The 27603-nt window shown below is 43.0% G+C and overlaps 1 protein-coding gene across 7 annotated transcripts in view; it reads right to left on the bottom strand.

Annotated features, from left to right (window-relative positions):
* The window catches only part of LOC121282519 (ellis-van Creveld syndrome protein-like), a 51855-nt gene that overhangs the window by 22858 nt on the left and 1394 nt on the right, over window positions 1–27603 (bottom strand). For all 7 annotated transcript variants that reach the window (XR_005944067.1, XR_005944066.1, XM_041196241.1 and 4 more), the window contains exons 3-10: window positions 24411–24494; window positions 23801–24027; window positions 17950–18034; window positions 15866–15964; window positions 12367–12501; window positions 9859–10017; window positions 5462–5678; window positions 2866–3014 (exon numbers count right to left, since the gene is read on the bottom strand). Coding sequence is in view for 5 of the 7 variants with exons in the window: in XM_041196241.1 (XP_041052175.1) it covers window positions 2866–3014; window positions 5462–5678; window positions 9859–10017; window positions 12367–12501; window positions 15866–15964; window positions 17950–18034; window positions 23801–24027; window positions 24411–24494 (1155 nt within the window). In the remaining 2 variants the exon portion in view is untranslated. The remainder of the gene's footprint in view (window positions 1–2865; window positions 3015–5461; window positions 5679–9858; window positions 10018–12366; window positions 12502–15865; window positions 15965–17949; window positions 18035–23800; window positions 24028–24410; window positions 24495–27603) is intronic.

Here is a 27603-nt window from a genome sequence, read left to right as displayed (position 1 = left end):
GGACTTCCACCCCTCACTTGGGAGGAAGGCATCCTCAGAGAGCTACTGGCCCATCAGATTGGGTCCCCCCTTGCCAGTGCCCAGACTGTGGAGAGCGCTGTATGTAACCACTATCAGTGACACCTGCTCTGGGAGGTATTGTAGTGCTCCCCTGAATGGTCCAGTCATTGGAAGCGCATCTTGAGAAGACCTATGGTCCTTTCTACCACTGCCTTTGTGGAGGGTTGACTCCTAATGTAACGGTGCTCTGCCTCTGTTTTTGGGTGGCGAAGAGGCATCTTGAGCCACCCTTTCAACAGATAGCCCTCGTCACCCAGCAGCCATCCATCCAGTTCGGCTGCAGCACTGAACCTCAGCACCTTGGTGTGTCTCAGGATGTAAGGGTCATGGGAGCTGCCAGGGTACCTTGCACAAAATTGCAGAATCTGCATCCTGTGGCCATGCAGTACCTGGACGTTCATGGAGCGGAATCCCTTCCTGTTGACGAAGGCACCCGGCTGACCCGCTGGCGTTTTAATAGCCACACGCGTGCAATCGATGGCACCTTAGACACAGGGGAACCCAGCAATCGCTGCAAAGTCCCTGGCTCACTCAGCCTGCTGGCCTCATCCATGTGGGAATGAATAAATGTCAGCACCTGCCGGAACAGAGTGTCTATCACCAGCTTGACGCAACTGAGGACAGCTGATTAGGACACATCACAAAGATCCCCCACTAACTCCTGGAAAGAGCCAGGGGCATAGAAGTTGAGGGCCACTGTGACCTTCAGAGACACTGGAGGTGATCTCAGGCCCAATCATCTCACAAATGAGGTGCAGCCTCCTTCGCCATTGCACCTCAAGACATATTGAGGTAACTGCATTGCTGCCTGGAAACCCTGGCAGTAGGATAGTGGGGTCTGCCGCAGTCCCTTCCTTGGACTACCTGCTGGCCCTGCGCCCCTTGTGCCTGCGCCTTTCCTCCCACAGGTCCCTTCACTGGAAGCTGCACTGGAACACCTGACCTCCTCTCCCTTCTGCCCCTCTCCTCCTCAGAGGAGGAGGTGCCTCCAGCAGAGACCACAATCCCCATTACCAAGGTTACAGAAGGCTGTCTGATACCTGGAAGGCTCCACGTGGTCAAAATCCTCTGGGGGCCTTGGAGACACCAATGAGTCCTGAAATGAAGCTTAGAAATGCTAACACTGAAACTCAGGCTGAGATGAAACTCAAGGTCAAATAAGCAACCAGCTGCAAACTCTCCCCTAAATTCCTCACTACTCACAATGGCAATGCTGCTGACCCTTTTTATCCCGCCCTTGGATGAGGTTTTGCAAAACGTGGTCTGTCCGCCTGCCTGTCCGACGAGTGTGAAATCGCAAGGGCAAAATTTAAATCAATTGGGTTTTTAATGGCCTTAAGTGGCCTTTCAATTGACGGCGGGCATGGCTTTGAGACCCACACGTGCCTGCCGACCTGAAGATCTGCACGTGTGCAGGATGACATCGGGATGCTCGCCTGCTGTCTTCTCGCGCTAATTTACGCCCGATCGGGCTGGCCGCACACCCGCCAGGCGTAAAATTCTGCCCATGTGGGATGGAAGAGGGGCCGGGGAGATGGGGAGAAGGAATTGGTTCACATTGGACCTGTTTTCTGAGAATGAAACAGGGTTGAAGGGACCAATTTCACAGTTGGGGGTGGGGGTGGGGGGTATCCATTACATCCCAAAGACACCTTAAATTTGTCTAGAGCAATGTTGGTCTTAGATGGTATTCAGGCATTCCAGCGTTACCTTAAAGCAGGCGCTGGTCCTTTCAATGTGTTAATGAGAGGCCTAACACCTGTTTAAGGATACCTTGCAGGAATTGGGCAGTGGTGAATGCAGCACGTGAAAAGCCGTCTCTGCACAGGGGTTTTAACATTTCCTGCCTATTAGCAGCCACAAACAATCAAGTAAGTTCCTTTTTTAAAATGTTGTTTTCACGTGGAGCCAAGTGGAACAGGAGCACAATTCCTGTCTCCACAGTAAAATGGAAGGCTGCTGCTGCCAACACTAGCTTTCTAACATATTTCTCTCTCCGTAACCTTCCTGGAAGTTGAGCTGCCCCTGGAGGCAGAACAGGTAGCTGTACCTCGCCTATAATATCCAGATGAGGCTTGAGGCTCAATTTTGGTTAGCCTCAGTTCTCCGGTTTCTGCCATATCCTGGGAGCATGCCCTGAGTCACCATTCTGCTCTCAAAACCAGGCTCAGATAAACTTTTAGCTCAGGTAAGAGGAAGCTCCACTCTGGTGCTAAACCCTGCCCATGTTCTACCTGAGATGGAAGTGCTTCGTTCCATCACTGAGTGTTCTGATCACTGTATGAGCAAATATACAAACCTATTAATTAGGAGCAGGAATAGGCTATTCGGCCCTTCGAGCCTGCTCTGCCATTCAATACATTCAATAAAATCATGGCTGATCTGAATGTAACCTCAACTCCACGTTTCTGCCCACCCCCAATAACCTTTCATCGCCCCCACTTTGCTTATCAAGAATCTATCCACATCTGCCTTAAAAATATTCAAAGACTCTGCTTCCACAGCCTTTTGAGGAAGAGAGTTCCAAAGAGTCATGATCCTCAGAGATAAAAATACCAGAATCTGAAAGCTGAAAAATCACTGTTGTGTATTTGGGACAATGTTCTCCATGGATGGTATTTAATGATGTACAAATTCAGTAAGCAAGTGAAAGGTGAGCTTGCTGAAGGGCAGTCCTAAATAGGCCAGTGATTGCTTTATTATAATGGAGTTAATCTCTCATGCTGAAAACAGAGTTTGAGCCCAAGATGTTAACTCCTGCACTTACGTCTAACAGGTTTATATAAGAGTATTTCAGAGTCTGACCTGAATAAACTCAGTAGGATCGAGCATTTGTCTTGCCCGTTCTTTCAGATTAATTGTTTCTTGTCTTTGTGTCTCTTCAAGTTGCTTCACCAAAGTTCTGTGTCTTCTCTTCATTTCCAAAATGAGCTCTTTAGTTTGTTTTGCACATTCTGTAAGGAGTATTTACATTATATGTGGGTACAAATTATGGAAAGGTTCACAGCTGTACCAAAGTTATTTAGTCTGCAATTTCCATCTGGCTTCTCTGCTGCGATATCAGAGGAACCATCAGATAGAACTGAGTAAAAAGTTACACATGGTTGTTCTACCTTAGGTCCTACTGCAGTTAGAGCAGGAAATCAGGAGAACTCAACCAATATTCAGGATCTTTGACTTCCAGATTTATTTCAATATCATTACCTTGCAATTTGGAATATAAGTAGAATTTCAATTACAGTTTCAATTAAAGTACTTGTCCTTACAAGGATGACATGATCTCTAACATATGCAGGTTTCCATGTAAGAATGAGGTAATACAGCAGAGAACATCCCAAGTTGTTACCAGTGACAATAGAGCTGCCACTTCTAAAACTCTCCAAAACTGGTACTTTTCTGTGGGTGACATTAATGTTCTGAATTCTGAGTAATGCCTCCAGGCATTGGTAATTCTGCATCATCAAGGTCTGCCTCTACCCTGGCTAAATCAAATTACACATTCCAAGCAGAATGCTGAATGAGTGGTGTCCACTTATACACTAGTGGAAATGACACTGCTCAAAAGCACATCCTCCTTTTATCTTTCAGGCTCCACAAGTATCCATTTATTTAGAATTTCTTGCTTGCAAAAGTTCTTAATGTCCTTAGGACTTTAATAGGAACTCAGCCTGTAAGTAATTATCATTTCTACTCAGGGCAGTAAATGGTTAGCCGCAGAAATCCTTAAGTTTGCAGAATCCGTATCTTCTGATATTTATCAGATTTTGACACTTCTGGAGGTGATATCTCTAACTTAGTAAAAGAAAAAGTGGCCCTAGAATTATAAAACTGAATTTTATTATTGCATATAATATTTCAGCTCATAGGCTACTGTTTAAATCACAGAATTGTTACAGCACTGAAGGAGGCCATTCAGCTCTCTGTGTCTGCATCGGCTCTCCAAATGAGCATCATGACTTACAGCCATTCTCCTGCTTTTTCTCTGTACCCTTGCACATTGTTTCTATTCAAATAATCATCTAATTCCCCCTTGAATGCCTCGATTGAACCTGTCTCCTCCACACTTCCAGGCAGTGCATTCCAGACTTGAACCACTTACTGAGTGAAAAAGTTCTTTCTCACATCACATTAGCTTCTTTTGTAAATCACTTTAAATTTGTACCCTCTCATTCTCAATCCTTTTATGGAAGGGAACAATTTCTCTCTATCTACTCTGTCCAGTCCCCTCAAGATTTGGAACACCTCTATCAAATCTACTCTTAACCTTCTCCTCTCGAAGGAGAAAAGTTGCAACCTCTCCAATCTATCTTCGTAACTCAAGTTTCTCATCCCTGGAACCATTCTTGTAAACCTCTTCACACTCTCTCCAATGCGTTCACATCCTTCCTATAGTGTGGTGCCCAGAACTGTACACAGTGCTCCAGCTGAGGTCTAACTAGTGCCTTATATAAGGTCATAATAACCTCCCTGCTCTCGTACTCTGTTCCCCTATTTATAAAGCCCAAGATACTATGTGCTTCATTAACTGCTTTCTCCATATGTCCTGCCACCTTCAATGATCAATGCACATATACACCCAGGTCCCTCTGTTCCAGCACACTGTTAAGAATTGTACCCCTTAATATATATTGTCTCTCAATGTTCTTCCTACCAAAATTAATCACCTCACATTTCTCCGCATTAAACTTCATCTGCCACCTATCTGCCCACTCCACCAACTTGTCTACGTCCTTTTGAAGTTCTATACGGTCCTCCTCAGGACTTACAATGCTTCCAAGTTTTGTATCATCTGCAAATTTTGAAATTGTCCCCTGCACACCAAGATCTAGATCCTTAACAGATATTAGGAAAAGAAAGAGTCCCAATACTGACCCTTGGGGAACTCCACTACAAACCTTCCTCCAGCCTGAAAAATGTCCATTTACCATTACCCTCTGTTTCCTATTACACAGCCAATTTTGTATTCATGTTGCTACTGGCCCTTTTATTCCATGAGCTATAGCTTTTCTCACAAGTCTGCTGTGTGGCACAGTATCAAATGCCTTTTAAAAGTCCATGTACACCACATCAACAGCATTACCGTCATCAATCCTCTCTGTTACCTCTTCAAAAAACTTCAGCAAGTTAATTAAATACGATTTTCCCTTTAGAAATCTATCCTGGCTCTTCCTGATCAACCCATATTTTTCCACGTGACTAATTCTATCCAAATAACTGTCTCTAAAAGCTTTCCCACCACTGAAGTTAAATTGACTGATCTGTACTTGCTGGGTTTATCATTACGCAAGGGCATAATGTTTGGAATTCTCCAGTCCACTGGCACCTCCCCTGAGTTAAAGGAAGACTGAAAGATTATGGCCAATGCCCCTGCAATTTCCACTCTTACTTCCTTAAGCCTTACCATTGATGTATGTGTCCACACTGTCTTGAACAAAACTTTGTAGTCTGGCTAAAATCTCTTCTTTTTGCCAAAAAGCCAATTCACCATTGCTGGCAAGAATGTTCAGCACTGAGGTCACCATCTTCAATTTGTCTTTGTTTTCTTGCTGCAAAATCCACTTCAAGGAATGAAGGCTTTTTGCCATGAACTCCCAATGCAACAGCTTATCCAGAATAACCTATGACAAGAACATTACAGTTGAAAGGTAGCTGTTAAATTATTTAATTCAAATTTAACGTCTAATACATGCTATCCAAATCCTTTATCAGGCATTTACTTTGCAAGGGGTGTAGTGGTACAAGGTGGATGCGCAGATGCAATTTGAGGAGTATTAACTTTGCTAAACTGGTCTTGATGCAGTATTTTTCGAGTGACGTTTAAGATCATCTGTGAGAGGTGGTCCAATACTACTTCAGATATGCATTGGTCGCAATATTAATATATAAAATTAAATTTTAAAAGTTTAATATTAAAGCAACTTTATTGAATTGCCTAAATCATTTTTAAAGTTAGTAAAAGTTTGGAAGTGTGCTAGCATTTGAAAGACAGCGAGCAATTTTGTACCTCCATTGATTTACACATTTGTAGAGCTCTACACCCCCAGGGTAGTGAATGACAATGCCAGTATAACTCAAAGTGACAGAAGATTTCATCAATCATGCCATGCAGCAACACCCACTCACCAAATAACTGCTTGCTGATTCTCAAATTTGTGTACTGCCAGAACTACTTTCATCATGACCTTATCAAAACCTTGCTCCAGACATGGGACAAGAAAAGTGCTAAATACCAGAGGAGAGATGAAAATAATCACCCTTGACATCAAAGAAGCTTTCAACAGAGTATGGCATCAAGACGCTCTAGTAAAACCCAAATAAAGCTGGCGACAGACTTGATACAAAAGCAGGTTACTGTTGCAGGCCAATCATCACAGCCCCAGGGCATCAATGCAGGAGTTCCTTAGGAAATTCTCCTCAATCCAATTGTATTCAGTTGCTTTATCAAAGGCCTTCCCTTCTTCATAAGGTCGGAAGGAAGACTCTCCCTCTGATGGCTTAATTATATTCAACTCTGTTCATAACTACTCCACTAATGAAGCAACACAAACCAACTTACAACAGGACATGATTAGCATCTATATTTGTGCTAACAAGGGACACATTCGTGCCACTTAAGTGCCAGGTAATGACCGTGTTGAATGCTCAAGTCAGTGGACCATGGAGCAAGTGGCTAGCTTTAAGGACATTTTGGCGATTTTTTGAAGGTTAGTTCATTCCATCATAATTCTTGGGGTTGCTGTTGCTGTATAAACTGCAAGGTGCAAAATGTTACTTTTGGACTTTCCTTTAAGGGTTCTGAACGTGTTGCATAATTTAAATCAGCTACATCCAGCTTTTCAGAGTTGCAGACTAGGTACTCTGTCAAAAACAGTGAGCAGTTTGCATGATCAAAAACGTGAGCCCGGACACAAAGAAAATTCCAACACACCATGCTCAAAAAATGAACTCCCTGTACACAAACACCTCCAAATACAAAAAAAAACTGAAGCCCACCTATTACTCTTTTTCCTCCTCTCACTCTCATTCTTCTCCCCCATTCTTTCCTCCCTTGAAGCTTGAAAACAGGGAAATTTCAGCACTAGCTCTTTAAACATCCAAGATGGAGGACTGATCTATTCAAACCGTTGTCTCTTATTGTCTGAAAGACACCTATCAAGGAGCAATCTCATCTTGTCCTGCAGATCCAGAACGTTTAAAGGGCTGCAACTGCATTGTTCATTTGTCCTTTCCTTTATCTTATAATTAAGCACACAAAATTGATTGCAACAATGTTTAGTTTTAGCTCTTAATGAAACTAACAGTGGATAAAATCTCCTTTGGGGTAGATCTTCGTCTTGGATCGTGGTGCAAAACAGGTGATATTGGATCGGTTGTCCATCCTACCCAGTGCCTGATACTTAATTCTATTGACTGCGATGGAACTTGTGATGAAAGTATAATAATTTTCATAATATTTTTCTGGTTTATTGTGAAGTAGGTTTATGGGGGTAAGTATAGTTGGGTGTGTGTGTGACTTAATTACATTTGGAGTCAAGTAGACTGCAGGATCTAAATCACCAAAAGAAGCTAGGTGCTTGACATGCTAACGTGTAAACATGGTAAGGTGTGTAAACATGGTAAGGTAATGGGTAAGCATGTAAGGTGTGAAGGGCGTTTGCATTTTTGGATAAATGAAGGGATATTTGGATTTCAAAGGGATCTTAGTCTATTTACGACTAGCCAGATAAGCAAAGCTAAGGAATGTGTTTATTTTCCCCAAAGGTTACTGACAATATATTGGCAACATGAAAGTTTATATAATATGAGGAAGATACAGTTTCAAAGGTATATGGAACAATAAAGTTTACATATTAAAAAGAGAGAAACATATATAAAGGAGAATGTCAGAGGCCATGTAAGATCTAACAGGAGTGTGTGAAATAGCCTTAATGAAGCCTCCAGCATTTGATCATAAGCCTGCTATGTAACAAAACTGAAGTCGGGGAAACGCCAATTGGAATTCCATTGTCAAGTGGATATTCGGGTAACTTGCTGGTTTTGTTTTAAACCTAAAATCTATTTAGGATTACTGTCTTAAAGAGAGTGCAACTGGAGGTCAGGTTAATTAGCAATTTTAGGAGTTTTAACAGTTGTAAGTAATTGCGTCTTATGTATGTGCTTGAAATCTTTTTATATTTTGTTAATAAATATTTTAATATAATTCTTAAAATCTCTAAAGGTCTCAGTGGATTTATTACTTCTGAATTCAGTGCACATATCTCGTAATAAATACAAATTGCACAACCCCGTTGTGATAGCGCGACCAAGTTTCCCTTGTGGATGTGGTCCATCTGGCACACATCACCTGCCACGTCATAACAAACTGAATATAAAACTCTGTGTATAAAATACTGTCTGTTATACATCACCATCCGAGATGAATTTCTACCCCCTCTGGGTACTTCTCTGAGAAGTGAAGAATGGAACAAAGAAGCTTGCAAACTCAATTTAGCAGTGGAATAAAATTCACGAACAGCCAACAACTGCTCATGCAAAAACAGCCTAGGTGTTTCATCCACTCCTGAGACCTGCATTTATAGATCCTTGCATACATGTCACAAGAGGCCTGTCTTCACTACCTCTACTTCACAAGACATGCTGTCACAAAGTTCTACAATGGCCAGGATATTTAGGTCGGCGAGCGGGGGGGGGGGGGGGGGGGGGGGGGGGGGGGGGGGTGGTGGTGGTGGTGGGGGGCAGTGTCACATGAGGGGACATGTCAGGGAAATTATATTTTTGCCCCTTCACCACTTTTAAATTTGGCGCCGATCCCCCTGAGGCAGCACTTAGCCTCAGGGAGATGAGTGCACTCTTTCACGTGTATGCGCGAAACAGTGCGCTCTCAGCTGAGGGATTCCCCCTGCCCGCACAGGGAGTGCATAGCGCTTCCTGGCGGATGTCACGCTGGGTGGGCCTTAATTGGCCCGCCCACATATAATGGCGGCATGCCCGCATGCGCCTGCTCCTGCACTTCCCCCCTAACAGGGGGGAAATTCTTCCCAATCTGTTGCAGGATGACTTTTAGGCAGCTTATGACTGTTGAGAGAAGCAATATTTGCGACAGCTTGATATATTCATGTTCCAGTATTCTTCCAAGCAACCCCAAGAACAAGGGCCACATTTGGCAGTCCACATTACAAAAATATCAAAGCAGTGGCAAATGATATATTTTCCTTGTACAGGGCACAGGACTTTCACAGACTTCCCATTGAGTGCAGTGGTGGAAAATCCTCTCTCCTCCTGGCCCAAAAGAGTTCCCTTAAAAATTGTTCCTAGGTGTTCCCTTTAGTGGGCATACATTCTGCACACTTGTAATTGAAAATTGCAAACCAAGTCCCATAGCTTGCAGAAGATGTGTGTGTGAACAGCCTTCTGCCTGTTTTGGACATGAAAATCACATCAGGCAGATGTTGGGAGCAGCCAGCCATTGTTCCCCTGGCATTTCCTGTCAGTTGAAAATAGTCACATGTATGTTTCCAAAGTGCCATTCTGAACTTTTCTACCAACCATAATTTTCATTTGTACCCTGCCCTGCAGCATTTTAAGGGCTGCTGGCTCAATATATTTTGCGCTTTCCAGTCAACTGTGCTACAGACCAAGCATTCAGGGCAATTTTTTTGTTTGCTAGCAGTGTACTTAAATTAGCAAGAGCTTTCATCACACAATTTGTTGCTGCAGGTGAACGTGTGTCATTGCTGCAAAAGTGAGGTATAAAACTCTTATCCAAAAATGCCTCGGAGTAAACTTTTTAGAACATACCGTGACTTGAAAAGTAAGGCAGTCAGTTAGCAGACTCTCCACCTGCAACATTTTTTCACTTATGTTCCTCATTATCTCCTGTACCGTGACCTTAGGGAGCGTGGAATGAGTCAAGAGGAAGAAGCGGGTACTTTCAGTTTGTTGGAGGAATCCACTGAACTGAGCAACAGACATAAAAAAAAGTTAACTAACTTCATAAGCTACCACTACTGGCGGTGTGAGCCTTGTAGAATAAAAACATTCGCCAGCAAGCATAATAGCAGAACAGGTGAAGAATAAAGGCAATACACACTTATTCAACCTTGATAAAATAAAGTTCTTGATAATAGAGTCTCTGGTACATTATGAGGTGTGTGCCGTAGAAAATGTCCCATACCTTACACTAAAAGCAACCTGCAAGGTTAGTTTTATGACTGAGAGGTTTACCAAATTAGGTTGTAATGCAATATACTTACTCAAAGAGAAAAGGGCTCGATAATAACATGTTGGGGTAAATTCTGTGATGCTGCATACTGGAAGAATAAGTTCAAAATGGGAGTGGGGAGATCACAGATTTATATTTATAGTATAACAGACCCTGAGCCTATTTCCCTCTGGGTTGCAATTTAGCAGTTTGGAGTATTTCTTGTGTTAGGTTGTTTGTGCCTTAGCCTCTTTTAGAATGAGATTTAACAACATTTGTTATGCACAATTCTGGTTTGCCCTGGGATTTGCTCTTTCCTTCCCTGTGAGGGTGTGGAATGAAAGCTCCATCGGTGAACGAGCTTTTAAATTGCCACAGACTTTTTTGCAATGTTTACAGTATCTTTTTAGAACAATTTTGTTCTTATTTGACATCTCTAAACACATTTCTGAAATGTTTATTGATTACAACTATTTTTCAGAATAAAGATTACTTTGAAAATTTAAGTTTATTTTTAAAGTACTTCAAGTACTGTATTTTGTGACTGAGATTGCACTAGGTGAACAAAGTTATACCAGGGAGATCAGAAAGCACCAACACATATCTAAAGATCTTTGTGAACAGTATAGGATAATTGAGCCAGTCCCTCTGCATCAACAGGAACTGAAGAAACTGTGGGGAATGCATCCACGCCAATATTGGCTGCTCTGCAGCAATTTAACGCTCCAACTGGCTGGAGACGGGACTTCCACCCCTCAATTGGGAGGGGCTCAAGACCTGAGCAGGATCACTTTTTGGGTTTCTGCGCTTCCCCTGAACTCCTCCCACCAGCCTGATAATTGAGGCTGGGGGGGAAATGGTCCTTAAGTTGTCATTAATTGCCCACTCAAGGGCCTCAATCAGGTCAAGGGTTTGCAATTTGGTTTAGGCCTCCCCATGCCACTGTAAAGTTATGGATATCTTGAGGCAGGTGGGGTGGAGTTGGCAGGGGGGATGGTGCAGTGGGAAGGCCATCCAGGAAATTTTACAGGCTCCCCACCCCACCTGTAAACTGACTGGTGCGGGAGCATAAAATTCTGCCCCTAGATTTAAATTACAACACTGGGAACAGCATTCCAGTCATTGAAAAGTTTAACACAGTCCTCAATTCTCATGCACGTGCCTCATTCACAGTTAGTGCTGCAATATCATTTAGCATGCTCTCACACACATATCAAAATGTTAACTGATGCATCAGCCATCATGGTCAGCACTGTCATCTCATTCTCCACTGAATGATGCTGCTAAATGACACTGCACTGGTGCATTTCTCAACGGGGTATTTGACAGTTACCTTATATTTAACCTAAGTATCAGTAATCAGCCATGATTGTGTTACGATGATAGGCACATAAAAGTTTTGAAATTTGTTGGTGTGACAAAGCTTTCCAGTTGAACTTTAATTGTGTTCCCTGCTGAATTATAGATATGCAATGAAACAACTGTACAGGCACCTAATGATTTCGTGTGAGCAAGCAGCAGATATGGGACAGGTTGATAAGCAAAGTTTTGTGGCATATTATCGCAGCCCATCCATCCAATAGATGATACTGTGGAGTAGTCTTATATTGCCAAGTTCCCTATAATATGGTGCATTTTCCCACATCTGTTTTAAATCTTGCAGATACTAAATGGCTGCTACCCCCCTGAGAGACTTGGTGAACTCTGTCTTATCAGGTGCATGGATTGGAGTGCCAAACATGGCAAGCTGTCTTTTCATTGACATCATACAACTGCTGGTGGAGTCGGTCAGCTGTGTAAAAGGTAACTGAATATTGAGCTGCTCTGCCACTTTTTTTTATACCCATACTTCTCTCAGTACAGCCTTCAACAAGGCTAATAAATATTTAATAACTGTTACCTTCAGCCTTTTTAAAGGCTGAAAGATGTTTTGTTCCCTTACATTGCCACTCTTCAATCAAACTGATGTATGCAGTGAGTGTATTCAAATGATTTAAATGACCTGTCCATGCAAAGTCGGTTCGCCACTCCTGCCATGGGCAAGGAGTGCCATGCTCCTGCTGCCTTTGCAATGGGCTGAACATAAACCCTTTAAATAATCTTACCTGGCAAATGGTATATTGCAAGTAGTTGCATTCATCTCTTTCAGTTTCCTCCAAAGTATAATGATGTTCAGAAGCTTTTCTATTGGCTACACCAGGCAACATTGGCTGCTCTGTTTTCTCCAGCTTTTCCAGTTCCTTTTAAACAAGAGTTCAATCAGTTGTGTCTGTAACATACATGATAACATCGCTTTACAGAGAATTGAAGACTAAAAGTGAAGTTGCTTCAATAATTTAATGAGACATTTTTCATTATATTTACTGAAACTAATTATATTTGAAATGATTTTTCCCTCTAATTTATGTCACTCCACCTGTGCCATCCTCCCTCCCCTCACTGAAATACTGCTTCCAAGTCTTTGCAGCTGTCACTATGGCTGAAATTTTCCAGTCTGGAAGTCAATGGACCTTTGGCTGGTCCATCAAAATTTCTGTCCCGCCCATCGTGGGAATCATTACGGGCGGGAAAGCAAAACCCCAGCCAATGAAACTGGATTCTGGAGACTAAAGTTGCACAGATTGTTTTGCCTTTCCTTTCTATGAAGAAATGTTTCAGCTCCTCTTAAAGATTCCTCCTGACAGTCCAGCTGACATCAGCGAATTGCAATTTTGGAACTCCAGAATCAAATCACGCCTTGTCAGTATGTCTGTACACGAGCATTGTGTTACTGGGCTCTCTGAGAAACAATTTTATATTTCAAATGGTTTTCCTTTTTAGAACCCCCAGTTTGTAAAAAGCCAAGTGAGGTCACTGTTAAGTGTCATGACAGCAGATCATGGCCCCGACTTACTTATGGACATATTGAACTTTTAAATAAAAGGTGTTCTTTTTAAAAAGGGCATAGAAGAAAAAGCTGGCTGAGACTGTAACGTAACCACTTGATGGAAAATTCCTTTGTGGATTATAGTTGACCAATTAGTCCAGAGAGAACAGAATGCCACACTTAAAAGGGTGTTAAGGCTAACTTCAGACAGAGACACTTCAAAAAGATGCAATGCAAAAACTGAACTGTAATCTCCTGTGGTTGTGGAGATAATGGAGGCTAATTACCACCTCAGCAGGAACCATCTCCTGTGAATTATATCCCAGACTGTGGACATGATGTGAGTTGAAAAGAAAGCAGATCTGGGCAAGAGGCATGTTTGTTTTTTCCTTTCTAGGAACACACAAGAAAAAGGCATAAAAGCCAACTGCAACCTTGGTCTCTATGTGCTAGCTTTGGTGTTCCAAGCCTGGTGTGTGAAGGTGTACTATGAAGGTCACAGCTGAAGAACATCAACTAGGCATCCCTGCGCTTGCAGGTGAATAATCCTCTCTCTCTGATTGCTGGAGGTAGTCACAGGTCAGCAAAGCGACAGTGGAAAAGGAAACAGGAAAACTCCTTTTAGCTAACCTGCAGAACCAAGAATCTCCAAACCCAATGCTCAACTGGAATCACCCAACTTAATGGATGTAACGTTTCACCATCTACTCCTCACGGACAAGCCAAAAGACTGATTCGTATACCTTTTTTTTGTAACCTTTCTCTCTGGCCTCACTTCTCATTTGTAATCTGTGTTTATGCGTGTTGCATTTTTTTCTCTCTCATGTTTTAGTAACTAATAAGATCACTCTTTCTTTGACTTAAGAAAGCCTGGTTAAATTGGATCCTTTTAAAACATAAAGAACGAAATCATCCCAGCTTTGCACTAAGTGCGGTAGTGGGCGGGTAAAACAACATTTTACACGCGGGCTGCAATGGTGGGTTTTCATGCCGTATCATCTCAAACCAGCCGCATTACTTATGCATTATCAGGAAACACGCCGTTTCCATGGCGAGTGGGCTCTCATTCGCCCGCCACGTCATCACCTCGCCGATCCAGCATACCAGGCACCAGATTTAAAGTATAGTTGCACTCAGTGCTTCCAGCCCAGGGCTGCAGCAAAGAAGACATGGCCCTGAAAAGCAAGAAGACTGCAGCCCTCAAGTCCCTTCTGGATGCTGCGAAGGCCCACTGTAGTGTCCTCTACCCCTGCTGGGCTGCAGGAGGAGCAGCTACATTACCACTTCGGCTTGGTAGGTGATGGCAGTGGTGATCAGTGCCAATGTTGCACAGAAGAGGTTGGCCATCCAATGCAGATGGAGGATGAGTGGTCTCATTCGTGTAACAAGGTATGGCAACCATCTCATCACTCTAAACTCACACACTCAAGTCCATCACCCATTCACTGGCATCTCACTCACTACCAGCTCAAAGGACATCACCACCCATTCTCATAAACATACCCTCACATGTCCATCTGACCAAATCTCTTCTGGAGACTGCCTCCTCAGCCCTCACCATTTTGAGGTCACTTGCACAGATCAACATGTGCTCCCACACACACCCTGGGATACCCTCCTTCCCCAATACATCTCCCGTCCTGCAGCCTCTTCCCTTGCCTGAGGCCACTTCTCCCCCTTCCCCAAGCAAGTCCTAGCCCTTCAGCCATTGAAAAGCCAAAGGCCTCAACTGATCTCCGCGTGGGAAGACTACTTGATTCTTCCCACCCTGGACGAAATCAGAGGGAGGTAAAAAGTAGCAGAATCTCCACCCCGTACCTTCCAGCCCAATCACATGGCTCCCTCAGCCTCTGAACCCACTCCAGGAGTGACCTTCAATTATGCACCTGATAATTTTTAGATCTCAAGATATTATTAGCTTACAATTATTCTCAAAAGGTATTGTGAACCTTTAAGTATTTAAATATTTTTATTTCCTCCACCCGTGTCAGATGTGCCTCAGTTGGTAGCACACTTGCCTCTGAATGACAAGGTTCCATGTTCAAGCCCCGCTCCAGGGCTTGAGCACAGAAACCACGGCTGACCCTCCAGTGCAGTGCTGAGGGAGCACTGCACTTATCTTTCATGGGAGACATTAAACTGAAGCCCCACCTACCTGCTCGGCTGGATGTAAAAGATCTCATGGCACTTATACAAAGAAGAGCCAGTGGAGATATTCCTAATGTCCTGGCTAATATTTATCCCTTGAATAACATCACATTGAATAACATTAATCTGGTCATTATCACACTGCTATCTGTGGGAGTTTGCTGAGCGCAAATTAGCTGCTGTGTTTCCTACATTACAACAGTGACTACATGTGAACAAGTACATCATCGGCTGTAAGGTGCTTTGAGACATCCGGTGCTTATGAAAAGTGCTATATGAGTGCAAAACTTTCTCTTTCTCTTTGGAAGGCTGTCCGCTGCCAACTCTCCCCAGGATCAGAAACTAATGACATTTCACTTCAAATATCATTAGACTTAAGATTTGACCAGCAGGAGCGAATAATTCAGTCAGTTAGATTTTGTTTTACTTTCAAATGGAATAGTTGGGAAAAAAACACTTTGCTCAAGTTATCAGGATGCCACTTTTATACAATGCTGAAAGCAACTCGATAATATTAAGTTAAACCAAGTGATTGATGTTCCTTTCACTTTGATAACGTGAACAGTGAGGACTGTATGGTTGAACATTACCTTTTCTTGTATGGAAAGAAAATCTCTGTAAAACTTCTCCTCTATTTTCTCCTTCAAGTATAAATCATTGAGCTGGATTCTTAGTAACTGAAGAAACATCTAAAACAAAAGATGGATGTATTCAGAACTCCTGGGCAGTAAAGGTCTGACAAATACAGCAGCAATGTCAATGATTCTGGAGGACAGTGCAGAACTTCAATAGGCCATAAATAAGTAGGTGGAATGGGCGGACAGTGGCAGATGAATTTCAGTGAGGAGAAATGTGAAGTGATTTATTTTGATAGGAAGAGCACGGAGAGACAATGGTCAGGCTTTCCAGGATGAGCGTTAATTGGCTGCAGATGGAACTTCTGCCCCTCACTTGGAAGGAAGTCCTGCCTTAGAGAGCTGCCTGCCAGTCTGATTGGCCAGCAGCTCTCTAGCCCCTGCAGCACCAGAAACTGCAGTGAACAGGACTGGGACTGCAAGCAGTCCACGGAGCCCAAGTCCCAGTACTCCTGCAAGAAATAAGTTTTGGGGGTCTCAGAGTGGGGAGTGTGGGGGAGGCCTGGGGGGGTTTGGACAATGGGGGATAGGGGTGTTGGGGGAGAGGCTGGGAGGGGGGAGATTTGTGGGGCAAGGGAGGTCCAGCAGTTACCGGACCTTAAGGAGGGAGTGCCCAAAATTAAAAGAGGGCTTCTCCCCTTCTCACCCGAGGCCTAAACCTAAATAGTTTTGGGATTCCCCCATACCTGGGAGCTCCTCCTATTAGCCTAAAAATTGAGGCTGAGCAGGAAATGGCCCTTAAGTGGTCAATAATTGGCCACTTAAGGACCCCAACTGGGCCAAAGGCAAGCAGCACGTCCGAGGCCTTGACCACCACAGCACGAAATTGCTGAGAGGTTGGGGCAGACGGGAACGCCATCTGTGCTATTTCATGCTCATCCCCCCCCCCCCACCACCACTTACAAACCCGCCAACAGGGGAGTGTAAAATTCATACCAAAATAAAACAGAGGGTACAACTCTTAGCGGGGTGCAGGAGCAGAGGGTGTTTATGTGCATAAGTCATTGAAGGCAGCAGGACAGGTTGAGAGTGCAGCTAATAAAGCATACAGCATCTGAGACTTTACTAATAGGGCACAGAGTACAAGAGCAAGAACGTTATGTAGAATTTTTATAAGGCACTAGTTTGGCCTCAGCTGAAGTATTGTGTCCAGTTCTGGGTGCCACATTTTAGAAAGGGTGTGAAGGCATTGGAGAGAGTGCAGAAAAGATTCACAAAATGGTTTCAGGGATGAGGAAGTTCAGTTATGAAGATGATTGGAGGAGTTGGGACTGTGTTCCTTGGAGGAAAGGAAGCTTAAAGAAGACTTGACAGAATCATGAGGGGTCTGGAAAGTGTAGATGGGGAGAAACTGTTCCCATTTGTTGTGAAAGGGTTGAGAATGAGAGGGCACAGATTTAAAGTAATTGGCAAAAGAAACAAGTGATATGAGAAAAAACTTTTTCACGCAGAGAGTAGTTAAGGTCTAGAATGCACTGCCTGAGAGTGGGTGGAAGCAGGTTAAATCCGAGCATTCAGAAGGGAATTAGACTGTTACCTGAAAAGGAAGAATGTGCAGGTTACAGGGAGAAGGCAGGGCAATGACACAACGGAATTGCTCCTTTGGAGAGCTGGTGCAGAGAGGATGGGCCAAATGGCCTCCTTCTGCACTGTAACAATTCTATGCTTTGTGTGCTTCTTTGGTGCATATACAATTTGCAGTATTACATTAAAGGTAATCTGCAATCTACATTGCATTATATATAGAATAATAGTGTATTACATATATGGAGGGTAACACACAGTGCATTAAACACAGTGGCCCACTGGCAGTGCTGCTTTGAATTTCTACTGGTTTCATGGAGATCCCACCCTAACTGGCATGGGCACCCACAAATGATCCCCTCCTTGGGATCTGGAATGGGACCATAGCAAGATCAGCAAAGAGGGGATAGAAGTGTGGCTGTGCTGCACATCTGGCAATGCAATGATGCCACCAGCATTTCCAGGTTAACATATTCAATAGGCACATATGGTCCTTGCATGTTCTCCAGACATACCATATACTTTTCTTGACGTAGTTCTGTGTCTAAAAGCCTCAACGCTTGCAGACTGAGTCTGTACAGGCCAAGCTCTACATCAGGACTGTTAAATAGGGAGAAACAAAAATTACAACCGATCAGCAGTGAATAATGTTAAATAAATCCTGAAAAGGCAGAAACACTTTTATGGGCTTATGTGTGTGTTTTTAACTTATCAAACTTCCTACATCTGTACATGTCCCATTATAATTTCGTAAATCTACATTTATAATGGACACTGTCTATTTAAACTTGCCATGCTACAGTAACAATAAAAACAGAAAATGCTGGAAATACTCACCAGGTCTGGCAGCAGCCGTGGAGACAGACACTACGCTTATGTTTCAGCTTGATGACTTGTTCTGATGAAAAGCCATTGACCTGAAGCGTTAACTCTGTTTCTCTCTGCACAGATATTGCTAAACCTGCTGAGCTTTTCCAGCATTTTCTGTTTTTATTTCAGATTTCCAGCTTCTGCATTATTTTGCTTTTGAATGCTGCAGTAACACCCACCTCCGACATTGTGGCACTAAACATCACTTTTATTTATCCAAGTTCCTTAACCTGCATTGGAAATAACCTCTTCTCCTCCAATCTTTTCTGCTCCCAATTTCCCATAATCTTTGATACTCAATTCTAAATATTACACAATACAAGTAATATATAAAATAAGGACAGAATATGTCACTTTATAATGAATACTGAACTAAGTTTCTGCATTTCGTTCTAATTAACTCACATCCTCTAACTTTGTTTCAGCTGAAGATAGAATGAATGGCATTAAAACGCGGACTGAATTACATTTGGAAGTCCTGGTCCAATTATCCTCTAGCCCCATTCTCTGATTCACGTGAACACTACATTTGACTCCCTGTGTGACACACTTGAGGGATATGTATGCATACATCTGCGGGGGGAATCGTCTCAGATTTAAGATCATAAGACAGAAGCAGGCCATTCGGCCTATTGAGTCTGCTCTGCCATTCAATGAGATCATAGCTGATCTGATAATCCTGAACTCTACTTTCCTGCCTTTTCCCCATAGCCCTTTATTCCCTTACTGATTAAAAATCTATCTCAGCCTTGAATATACTTAACGACCCAGCATCTACAGCCCTCTGCAGTAAAGAATTCTACCGATTCGCTACCCTCGGAGAGAAGAAATTCCTCATCTCTGTCTTAATTGGGTTATCTCTTACTCTGACATTATGCCCTCTGGTCCTCGACTCTCCCACGAGGGGAAACAACCTCTCAACATCTACCCTATCAAAACCCCTAAGGATCTTATATATTTCAATAAGGTCACCTCTCACTTTTCTAAACTCCAATGAGTACAGAAACAACCTACTCAACCTCCCCTCATAAGAAAATCCATCCATACCCAGGATCAACCTAGTGAATCTTCTCTGGACTGCCTCCAGTGCCAGTATATCTCTTTCCTTAGGTAAGGGCACCAAAGCTGTTCACAGTATTCGAGGTGTGGTCTAACTAGTGCCTTGTATAGTTTTAGCAAGACTTCTCTATTTTTATACTCCATTCCCTTTGAAATAAAGGTCAACATTCCATTTGCCTTCCCTATTACCTGCTGAATTTGTATGTTAGCTTTTTGTGATTCATGCACGAGGGCCCCAAATCTCTCTGTACTGCAGCTTTCTGCAGTATTTCTCCATTTAAATAATAGTCAGCTCCTCTATTCTTCCTGCCAAAGTGCATAATCTCACAATTTCCCATGTTATATTCCATATACAAAGTTTTTGCCCACTCACTTAACCCACCTGTATTCCTCTGTAGACTCTTTGGGGAGAACTTTCCCCATGTTGGGCGGGCCGGTTGCCACCCTTGATCGATTCCATGCTGCCATTTTATGTGGGTGGGCCAATTAATGCCCGCCCAGCATGGCACACAGCAGGCAGTGTTCAGTGCTACCTGTGCGGGCAGGGGGAAGAGGGAGAGTTGGAGCCAGCGCTCTTTCGCGCATGCATGTGAAAGAGCACAGAAATCTCCCTGAGGCACGGAGTTGCCTCAAGGAGATTATATTGAAACTTTTGAATAAAGGAACATAAAAATTATTTACACATGTCCCTTCATGTGACAGTGTCACATGAGCTAGGACAGGTTTATGAATTGTGCAATATTTATTTATTTATTTAATAAAGCCTTCAGGAAACCTCATCCCACCTACGGATGAGGTTTCCTGTAAAATGTGAAGGCCGAATGAGCTCTTCACCTGCCCGCCAGCCTAAAGGTTGGACGGGTGTGCCCGCTGAATGAAAGATCTAAATGACGCGGTGACATCGGGACACACGCCTGACATCACTGCGTGTCATTTTACGCGTCGGGGTGTTGGGTCCCTCCCGCAAGCCGGCGTCAAAAGTCTGGCCTTTGTGTCATGCTCACCACTTGCCATCCCACCTATTTTTGTGTCTTCTGCAAACTTCCCCCATCTAAGTCATTAACATATATTGTAAATAATTGTGGCCCAGCACTGATCCCTGTGGCACTCCACTGGTTATAGGTTGCCATCCTGAAAATGCCCCCCTTAATCAACTTTCTGTCTTCCATTAGTTAGCCAATCCTCTTTCCATGTTAAATATACTACCCTCAACATCTTGTTAAGTAGCCTTATGCGTGGTACCTTATTGAACCCCTTTTGGAAATCCCAATATATTTCATCTAATGGTTCCCTTTAGCTATCCTGTTTGTTACCTCCTCACAGAATTCTAATAAATTTGTCAGGCATGATTTCCCCTTCATGAAGTCATGTTGTCTATGCTTGGTTACATTATACATTCCTAAATGTTCTGTTATTACATCCTTTATAATAGGCTCTAACATTTTCCCAATGACAGATGTTAAGCTAACTGGCCTATAGTTAACTGTTTTTTGTCTCCCTCCCTTTTTGAATAAGGGTGTTACATTGGCAGTTCTTTGATCCTCTGGGACTTTCCCAGAATCTAAGGATTCTTGGAAGCCTACTACCACTGCATCGCCTATCTCCGTAGCGACTTCCTTTAATATCCTCAGATGCAACCCATTAGGTCCAAGGGACTTATTGGCCTTTAGCCCCAATTGTTTCCCTCATACTTTTTCTCCAGTGATAGTTATTGTATTTATTTCCTCCACTGCCTTTTACCCCTTGATTATTTAGTATTTTTGGAATGCTGTTAGTGTCTTCTACTGTGAAGACTGATGCAAAGTATTTATTCAAGTCCTGTGCCATTTCCTGGTTCCCCATTACTATTTCCCCAGCCTCGTTCTCTAAGGATCCTATGTTCACTTTGGCCTCTCTCTTCCTTTTTATATATTTAAAGAAGCTCTTACTGTCCGTTTTTATATTACTTGCTAGTTTATCCTCAAAGTTTATTTCCCGCTCTTTTTTTTGGTCATCTTTTGTTGGTTTTTTAAAAAGTTCTCAATCACCTGGTTTACCACTAATCCTTGCCACATTGTATGTTTTTTATTTCAATTTGACACTATACTTAACTTAATTGGTTAACCATGGTTGGTTTAATTCCCTTCCTAGAATCCTTCTTCCTCACTGGGACATGTTTTTGTTGTGAGTCATGAACTATTTTCTTAAACATTTGCCATTGTTCATCAACCGTCTTTTCTGCTAAGCTCCTTTTCCAGTCCACTCCAGCTAACTCTGCCTTCATTCCTTCGTAATTAACCTTATTTAAGTCCAGCACAGTTGTTTTTGATCCAAGTTTCTCACTCTCAAACTGAATGCTAAATTCTACCATGTTATAGCCACTGTTTCCTAGGGGATCTTTTACTTTGAGATCATTTATTAAACCTGCCTCATTGCACATTACCACATCCAAAATAGCCATCCCTGGTTGGATGCACAACATATTGTCCTGAATACATTCCATGTATTCTTGCTTAAGGCTACCTCTGCCAACTTGATTTTCCAAATCTACATGAAGATTAAAGTCGCCCATGATTAATATACTGCCTTTTTAACATGCCCTCATTATCTCTTGACTCACTCTTTGTCCTACATTAGAGCTACTGTTAGGGGCCTATAGGCCTATAGACTATTCCCACCAGTGTCTTCTTCCCCTTGTTATTTCTTACCTCCACCCATATGGATTCTACATCTTCCGATCCAAGGTCACTTCTTGCTAAATTGTTAATTCCATCTCGTACTAACAAAGCTACCCTGCCACCCTTTCCCTCCTGCCTGGCCTTTTGAAAAGTCACATACCTCTGAATATCTAGTTCCCAGCTTTAATCTCATTGCAACCATCATGCCTATAAGATCATACCCATTAACCTCTATTTAGGCCATTAATTCATTTATTTTGTTCCGAATATTATGTGCATTTAAGTAAAAGGCCCTTCATTTTGCCTTTTTACCATTTTTTTCCCCCTTTGACCCTTTGCTACTTTTTTTAATGTTTGTACACTCTGTCCCTTCCTGTTACACACTGGGTATAATTACATAAATCTGGGTATCATTACCTAAATAGCTGCCCTACAATGCTGCCATATCCTTTTGCTTTGTAAGCCTACGTATCCCCTCTCCAGAGCCCTCCCCCCATTATTTAGTTAAAAACCCTTTAAGTGTGGTCGTGGGCAGGAAAAACGTTTTACCTGCTGGTTGCAATGGCTGCTTTTCACGCCGTACTGTCCCAAACCCACCGCATTAATTATGCATTCCTGGGATATATACTGTTGCTACAGTGAACGGACTTCGATTTGCCTGCTCCAGCGCCGCTTCTTCACGCCAGGCACTACATTTAAAGTACAGCCACACTCAATAGTTCCAGCCTAGGACTGCAGCAAAGGAGATATGGCCCCCAAAGGCAAGATGACTGCAGCCCTCAAGCGCCTTTTGGACACCAGCCCTGCTGTGATATCCTCTACTCCTGCTCTCACCACAGGAAGGGCAGCTACATTACCACTCCAGCTTGGTGGGCAATGGCAGTGGTGATCAGTGCCAATGCTGCTCAGAAGAGGTTGGCCATCCAATGCAAATAGAGAATGAATGATCTCATCTGTGCCGCCAGGGTATGGCAACCATCTCATCACTCTAAACTCACACACTCACAAGGCCATCACATGTTCACTGGCATCTTACTCACTGCCAGCTCAAGGGACATCACCACCCATTCTCACACACACACCCTCACATGTCCATCTGGACTCATCTCTTCTGCAGACTGCATCCTCAGCCCTCACCATCTTGAGGCCACTTGCACAGATCAACATGTGCCCCCGTGCCCCACCCTGGGATATCCTCCTTCCCCAGTACAGCCCTTGTCCTGCAGCCTCTTCCCTTGCCTGAGGCCACTTCTCCCTCTTCCCCAAGCAAGACCTTACCCTGCAGCCGTTGAAAAGCCACCCACATATGGCTGATCTGGTAGGTAGAGGCCTACGCGTGGGCCCCACTAAAAGTGATATAGTGCTGTCTGTGTAGCCTGGCACTGATGACTGCGAGTGCTGACTGAAGCAAGGTAGGCAAATAAACCTTGAAATCACAGGCGAAGTGCAGCCCGCCAATCACACACCTTATATATGCTGTTGTGCAACACGTCAGCATGTTTTCCTGCTGTCGTGGGTGGACAATCCAGCAGGGGTGATGAGTCTGGTGGGCTGGCCTTATAATGATATGCTGATGTATTGCAATGAGATTCTCGGTGTCCGATGGCGGGAAATGCGGCCCACCATCGACGGGCTGAGTGGATGATTGCAAATTGGTTTCACGACGTCGTGAAACTGATTTTTGACCTTCTCATCAAATTGTCTGCTCATTCCACTGAGTATGCCCGGCGCCGGTGGGCATTGAAAATCCCAGCCTATGTCTACTATAGTTATATTTTACCTTGTATAAACTAGTACTTCAGAAAAGAATGTCACCGATGGAACTATGTTACTTTCAGCACGTGTTATTGGGTCTGTTGGTGAATAATTCTGTGGAAAGGAATGGCAATCTCTCTCGTCCTTCTGATCATGTAACTCAGACCCTATATCTTCTTTTGCTCTTTTGGTCTGATCTCTCTGCTTCATGCCCTCTAATAGAGAGGGATGAGATGATCCATCTGCTAGTGGCTGGAAATAAAATATATTTTACTGTTAATAATTAGGAACTGGAATATCAGCCAAGTCCAACACAATTAAAAGATTATTAATTTATCATGACCCTCCAAAAGAAACATATTTTAGAAAATAACAGCTCATGCTAGAAGTGGAAAATTTGCATTTTGGATTTAGACTATTTAATTGGACAACTAAATTATTGGTTCTGATTCATTTAAATCGTTAACCTAATAAACACATCATATAACCAAATTTTGACACATATTTTGTAGTAGTCTTTTTAATCTTCAAAAAAAAGCTAGAGATCAGCTAGAAATGAATGCAAACCAAAAGTACTTTCAACTGGATATTGTATTGCAATAATTGTTTCGCATTATAATAATTGTGACGCTTACCCTGAATTTTTGATTAATGGGATATATGACTCTTGCTTTCAGTGCAAAAGCAGCTATATTACTGTTCAATGAAGTTTCATTTTCCTGTAAAATTAAATATATTAGCAAATCATAATAATGTTCTGCTGATGAAATGTTCTGAGCTTTTCACCTTCATGGGACCTTAATGACATAACAGAGCACCTAGGCCACATTTAAACTTAGTTAAATGTTTATAATACTTCAGTATGAAGAAAATTAAAGTTATAATTACAAAAAACATCAACAGTATATTCCAAAAAATCTGTAATTTTCCAAAGTCCAAACAAGATTCAAACTTCAAATTACCAAGGGCTATACTCTATTTCGATAAAAACATTTTAAATCATTGAGAATGTCTTCTTATCTTAAATGCTACAGAGAATTATTATTTTGCATAAATGTATAAGTTATTAAAATTCCCCCTCAGGGTTGTTTGTGATTTGAAAATGTACTATTTTATAATACCAAATATTAGAGGCCCCAAAATTAAAGGGAGGGTGTGTGCGGGAGTGAGGAAGCAAATGGTACCCCCAGTGAGTCTGGGGATATGGCGATCTGGCCAATGTTAACAGCCAGGCCTCATTTTCTAAAGTTTTCTTGGTGAACAGTTCGAACCAAGCTGGATTCACTACTTCACCGGTAGACAGGGGCAAGAATTCAGTGGCAGAGGCTCCAGTTTCCAGTTAATTGGTGAGTGGGCTCTGGCCATGATTAAGGATGGGTGGTGGTGGTGGGATGGGCCGGAGGGAATGCCAAAGCAAGGGAGCCCCAAGACTTTCTTGTGAGGCCCAAAGGAAACCAAAATTTAAATTGAATTAAATCATCAGGCCCACAATCCACCTTCTGACAGGTCTAGTCTGAAAGTCACTGTCACCACACTAAAAATTGCAGATCGGATCATCGGAAGATGTTCCACATATATAAAGAAGGACCCCTTTGCCGGCTGAAAATATCAGGTTAGCTTTGCGACATGGTGCGATAGCAGCAGGATATGGCTTTGAACATGGAGGGCTAGATTTAATGTTCCCGACATGGGTCCCACTCACCAGTTAGAGAACCGGTGGGGAAACCCCTGTCTCTTCTGTTGGGGAGGCCCAATTAAATTAAGTGCCTGTCAGACAATTAACTGGGCAACGACCCCAGGATTTAAGACCCTCACAGAAATCCCGCCCATCAAGAGCTGCCGGCCAATCAGCGACAAGCAGCTCTCTGCTGGTAAATCAGCAAAGTGTCCTTGAGCCACCAATTAAATTCAGAATTGATCCTTTGTTTGTGTAACAAGAAGACTCTATGGTGATAAAGGAACACAACACCACTGCTAAAAAGAAGTTGTAATTACTACATGACAAATTTATATAAGCAATTAACATTCTAAATGAGGACTTAGGGATTTATAATGGACATATAAAATTAAGGATCATAGCTGTGAGTTTAAACTAGAAATTGAATTACGCCTGCCCTCCCTTGTTCAATTGTCCCCAGTCTCTAACTCCCATTTGAAGGCTGGATTTAGTCTTGACTCTCTGGGTGAATTTATTCCAGCCATAGTGGGGGAAAACATGGTGGCCGGGCCTAATTCATTGCAGGAGAGGCCACTCATCAGTCTCCCGGTGGTGGGAAAACCTCCCTCAATTAAGTCAGAGGTGGGAAGGGTCCGATGAGAGAAACGTGCCCACTCATGGCGAATGTCATTTAGGCTTATTAATTAGCCAATTGACACCAATTATCCCTGAATTCACAGGAATTTAGTGGCGGCTGGGGAATTAAATGGGAGTTGCACGGTTTTCCTGTGCCTCCCGAAAGCCGCCAAACCCTGTTGTGTTTGCTGGGAAGGGGGGGTCGGGTCCCTCATTGTCAGGCACTCTGTGCCTAATTGAGGTACCCGGCTTTGCTCCAGGGTCGTCACCAGGGATCGTTGTTGGAATCCTGGATTTACATGAAGGCAGGTTGGGGGTCACGGGGGAGGGGGATTGGAGGCAAGGACAGGGGGTGGGTTTCAGCATGCCCCCTCCACTTCATGATGCCGGGTACCTAAATCGGACACAGAGTGTCTTACAATGACGGGCCCCTCTGGTATGCTGCTGGAAAACCCGACCGGATTTGTTGGGCAGCCTTCAGGAAGCACAGGAAAACCGTGTGACTCCCATTTAATCCCTCAGTCACCGCTAAATTCCAGTGAGCTCAGGGGTAATTGGTGCCAATTGGCTCATTAATAAGCCTAAATGACATTTGCCACAAGTGGGCACGTTTCTCTCATCGACCTCTTTCCCCCTCCAACTTAATCGAGGAAGGCTTTCCCACCACCGGGAGACTGATGAGTGGCCTTTCCTGCAATGAAGTAGGCCCGACCACCATGTTTTCCCCACTATGGCTGGAATAAATTCGCCCAGAGAACCAAGACCAAGTCCAGCTTTCAAATGAGTGTTAGAGACTGGGGACAGTTGAGCCAGGGAGTGTGGATGTAATTCAATTCCCATTTTAAACTCACAGGTGTGATCCTTAATTTTATATGCCCATTATAAATTCCTAAATCCTCATTTAAAATGTTAATTGTTTACATAAGTTTGTCATGTAATAATTACAACTTCTTGTTAGCAGTGGTGTTGTGGTTCTTTACCACCACAGACTCTTGTTGTTATGTAAATAAAGGATCAATTCTAAGATTAACTGATGGTTGAAGGAAACTTTGTTGATTGGAATGTGCTTTCTGCTTCTTTGCAGAAGCACCCACCATTGGCAAATGGTTTTGCGCTGATAAAGTACCTGGATTGTGACGTTTCTGTGCACTAGAGATATTACAGATTTTCGTCTTTGTTTGGGGAACACTCGGAAACCAGGCATAGTAAAGAGGACATGAAAATTGTGATCCACTACATCATGTCTTTAGCCCCACATCTTTGGAATTCTGGAGGGGTTTCCCACCGTCACATATCTGGGCCTGTGTAACCTGTGATAACCCTTAATACCCTTGCCTAACAAAAACATACAAATCTCAGTTTTTAAATTTTCAATGGGCCTCATGTAGTGACCTTCAATAGACGAGAAAAGGCAAAGCTTTTTAAAGCAATCCACCTCCCCCTTGGGTAATGTTTTGGCCTCACGTCCCTGGGATATCAGCCTAGAATCCCAATGCAGTCTGGAAGAAATGTAATTACAGGACTCTCAGAGGTAT

The sequence above is a fragment of the Carcharodon carcharias genome, chromosome 1 (assembly GCF_017639515.1).
Source record: "Carcharodon carcharias isolate sCarCar2 chromosome 1, sCarCar2.pri, whole genome shotgun sequence".
Lineage (NCBI taxonomy): Eukaryota > Metazoa > Chordata > Chondrichthyes > Lamniformes > Lamnidae > Carcharodon > Carcharodon carcharias.
This window is presented reverse-complemented; position numbering and strand designations above follow the sequence as displayed.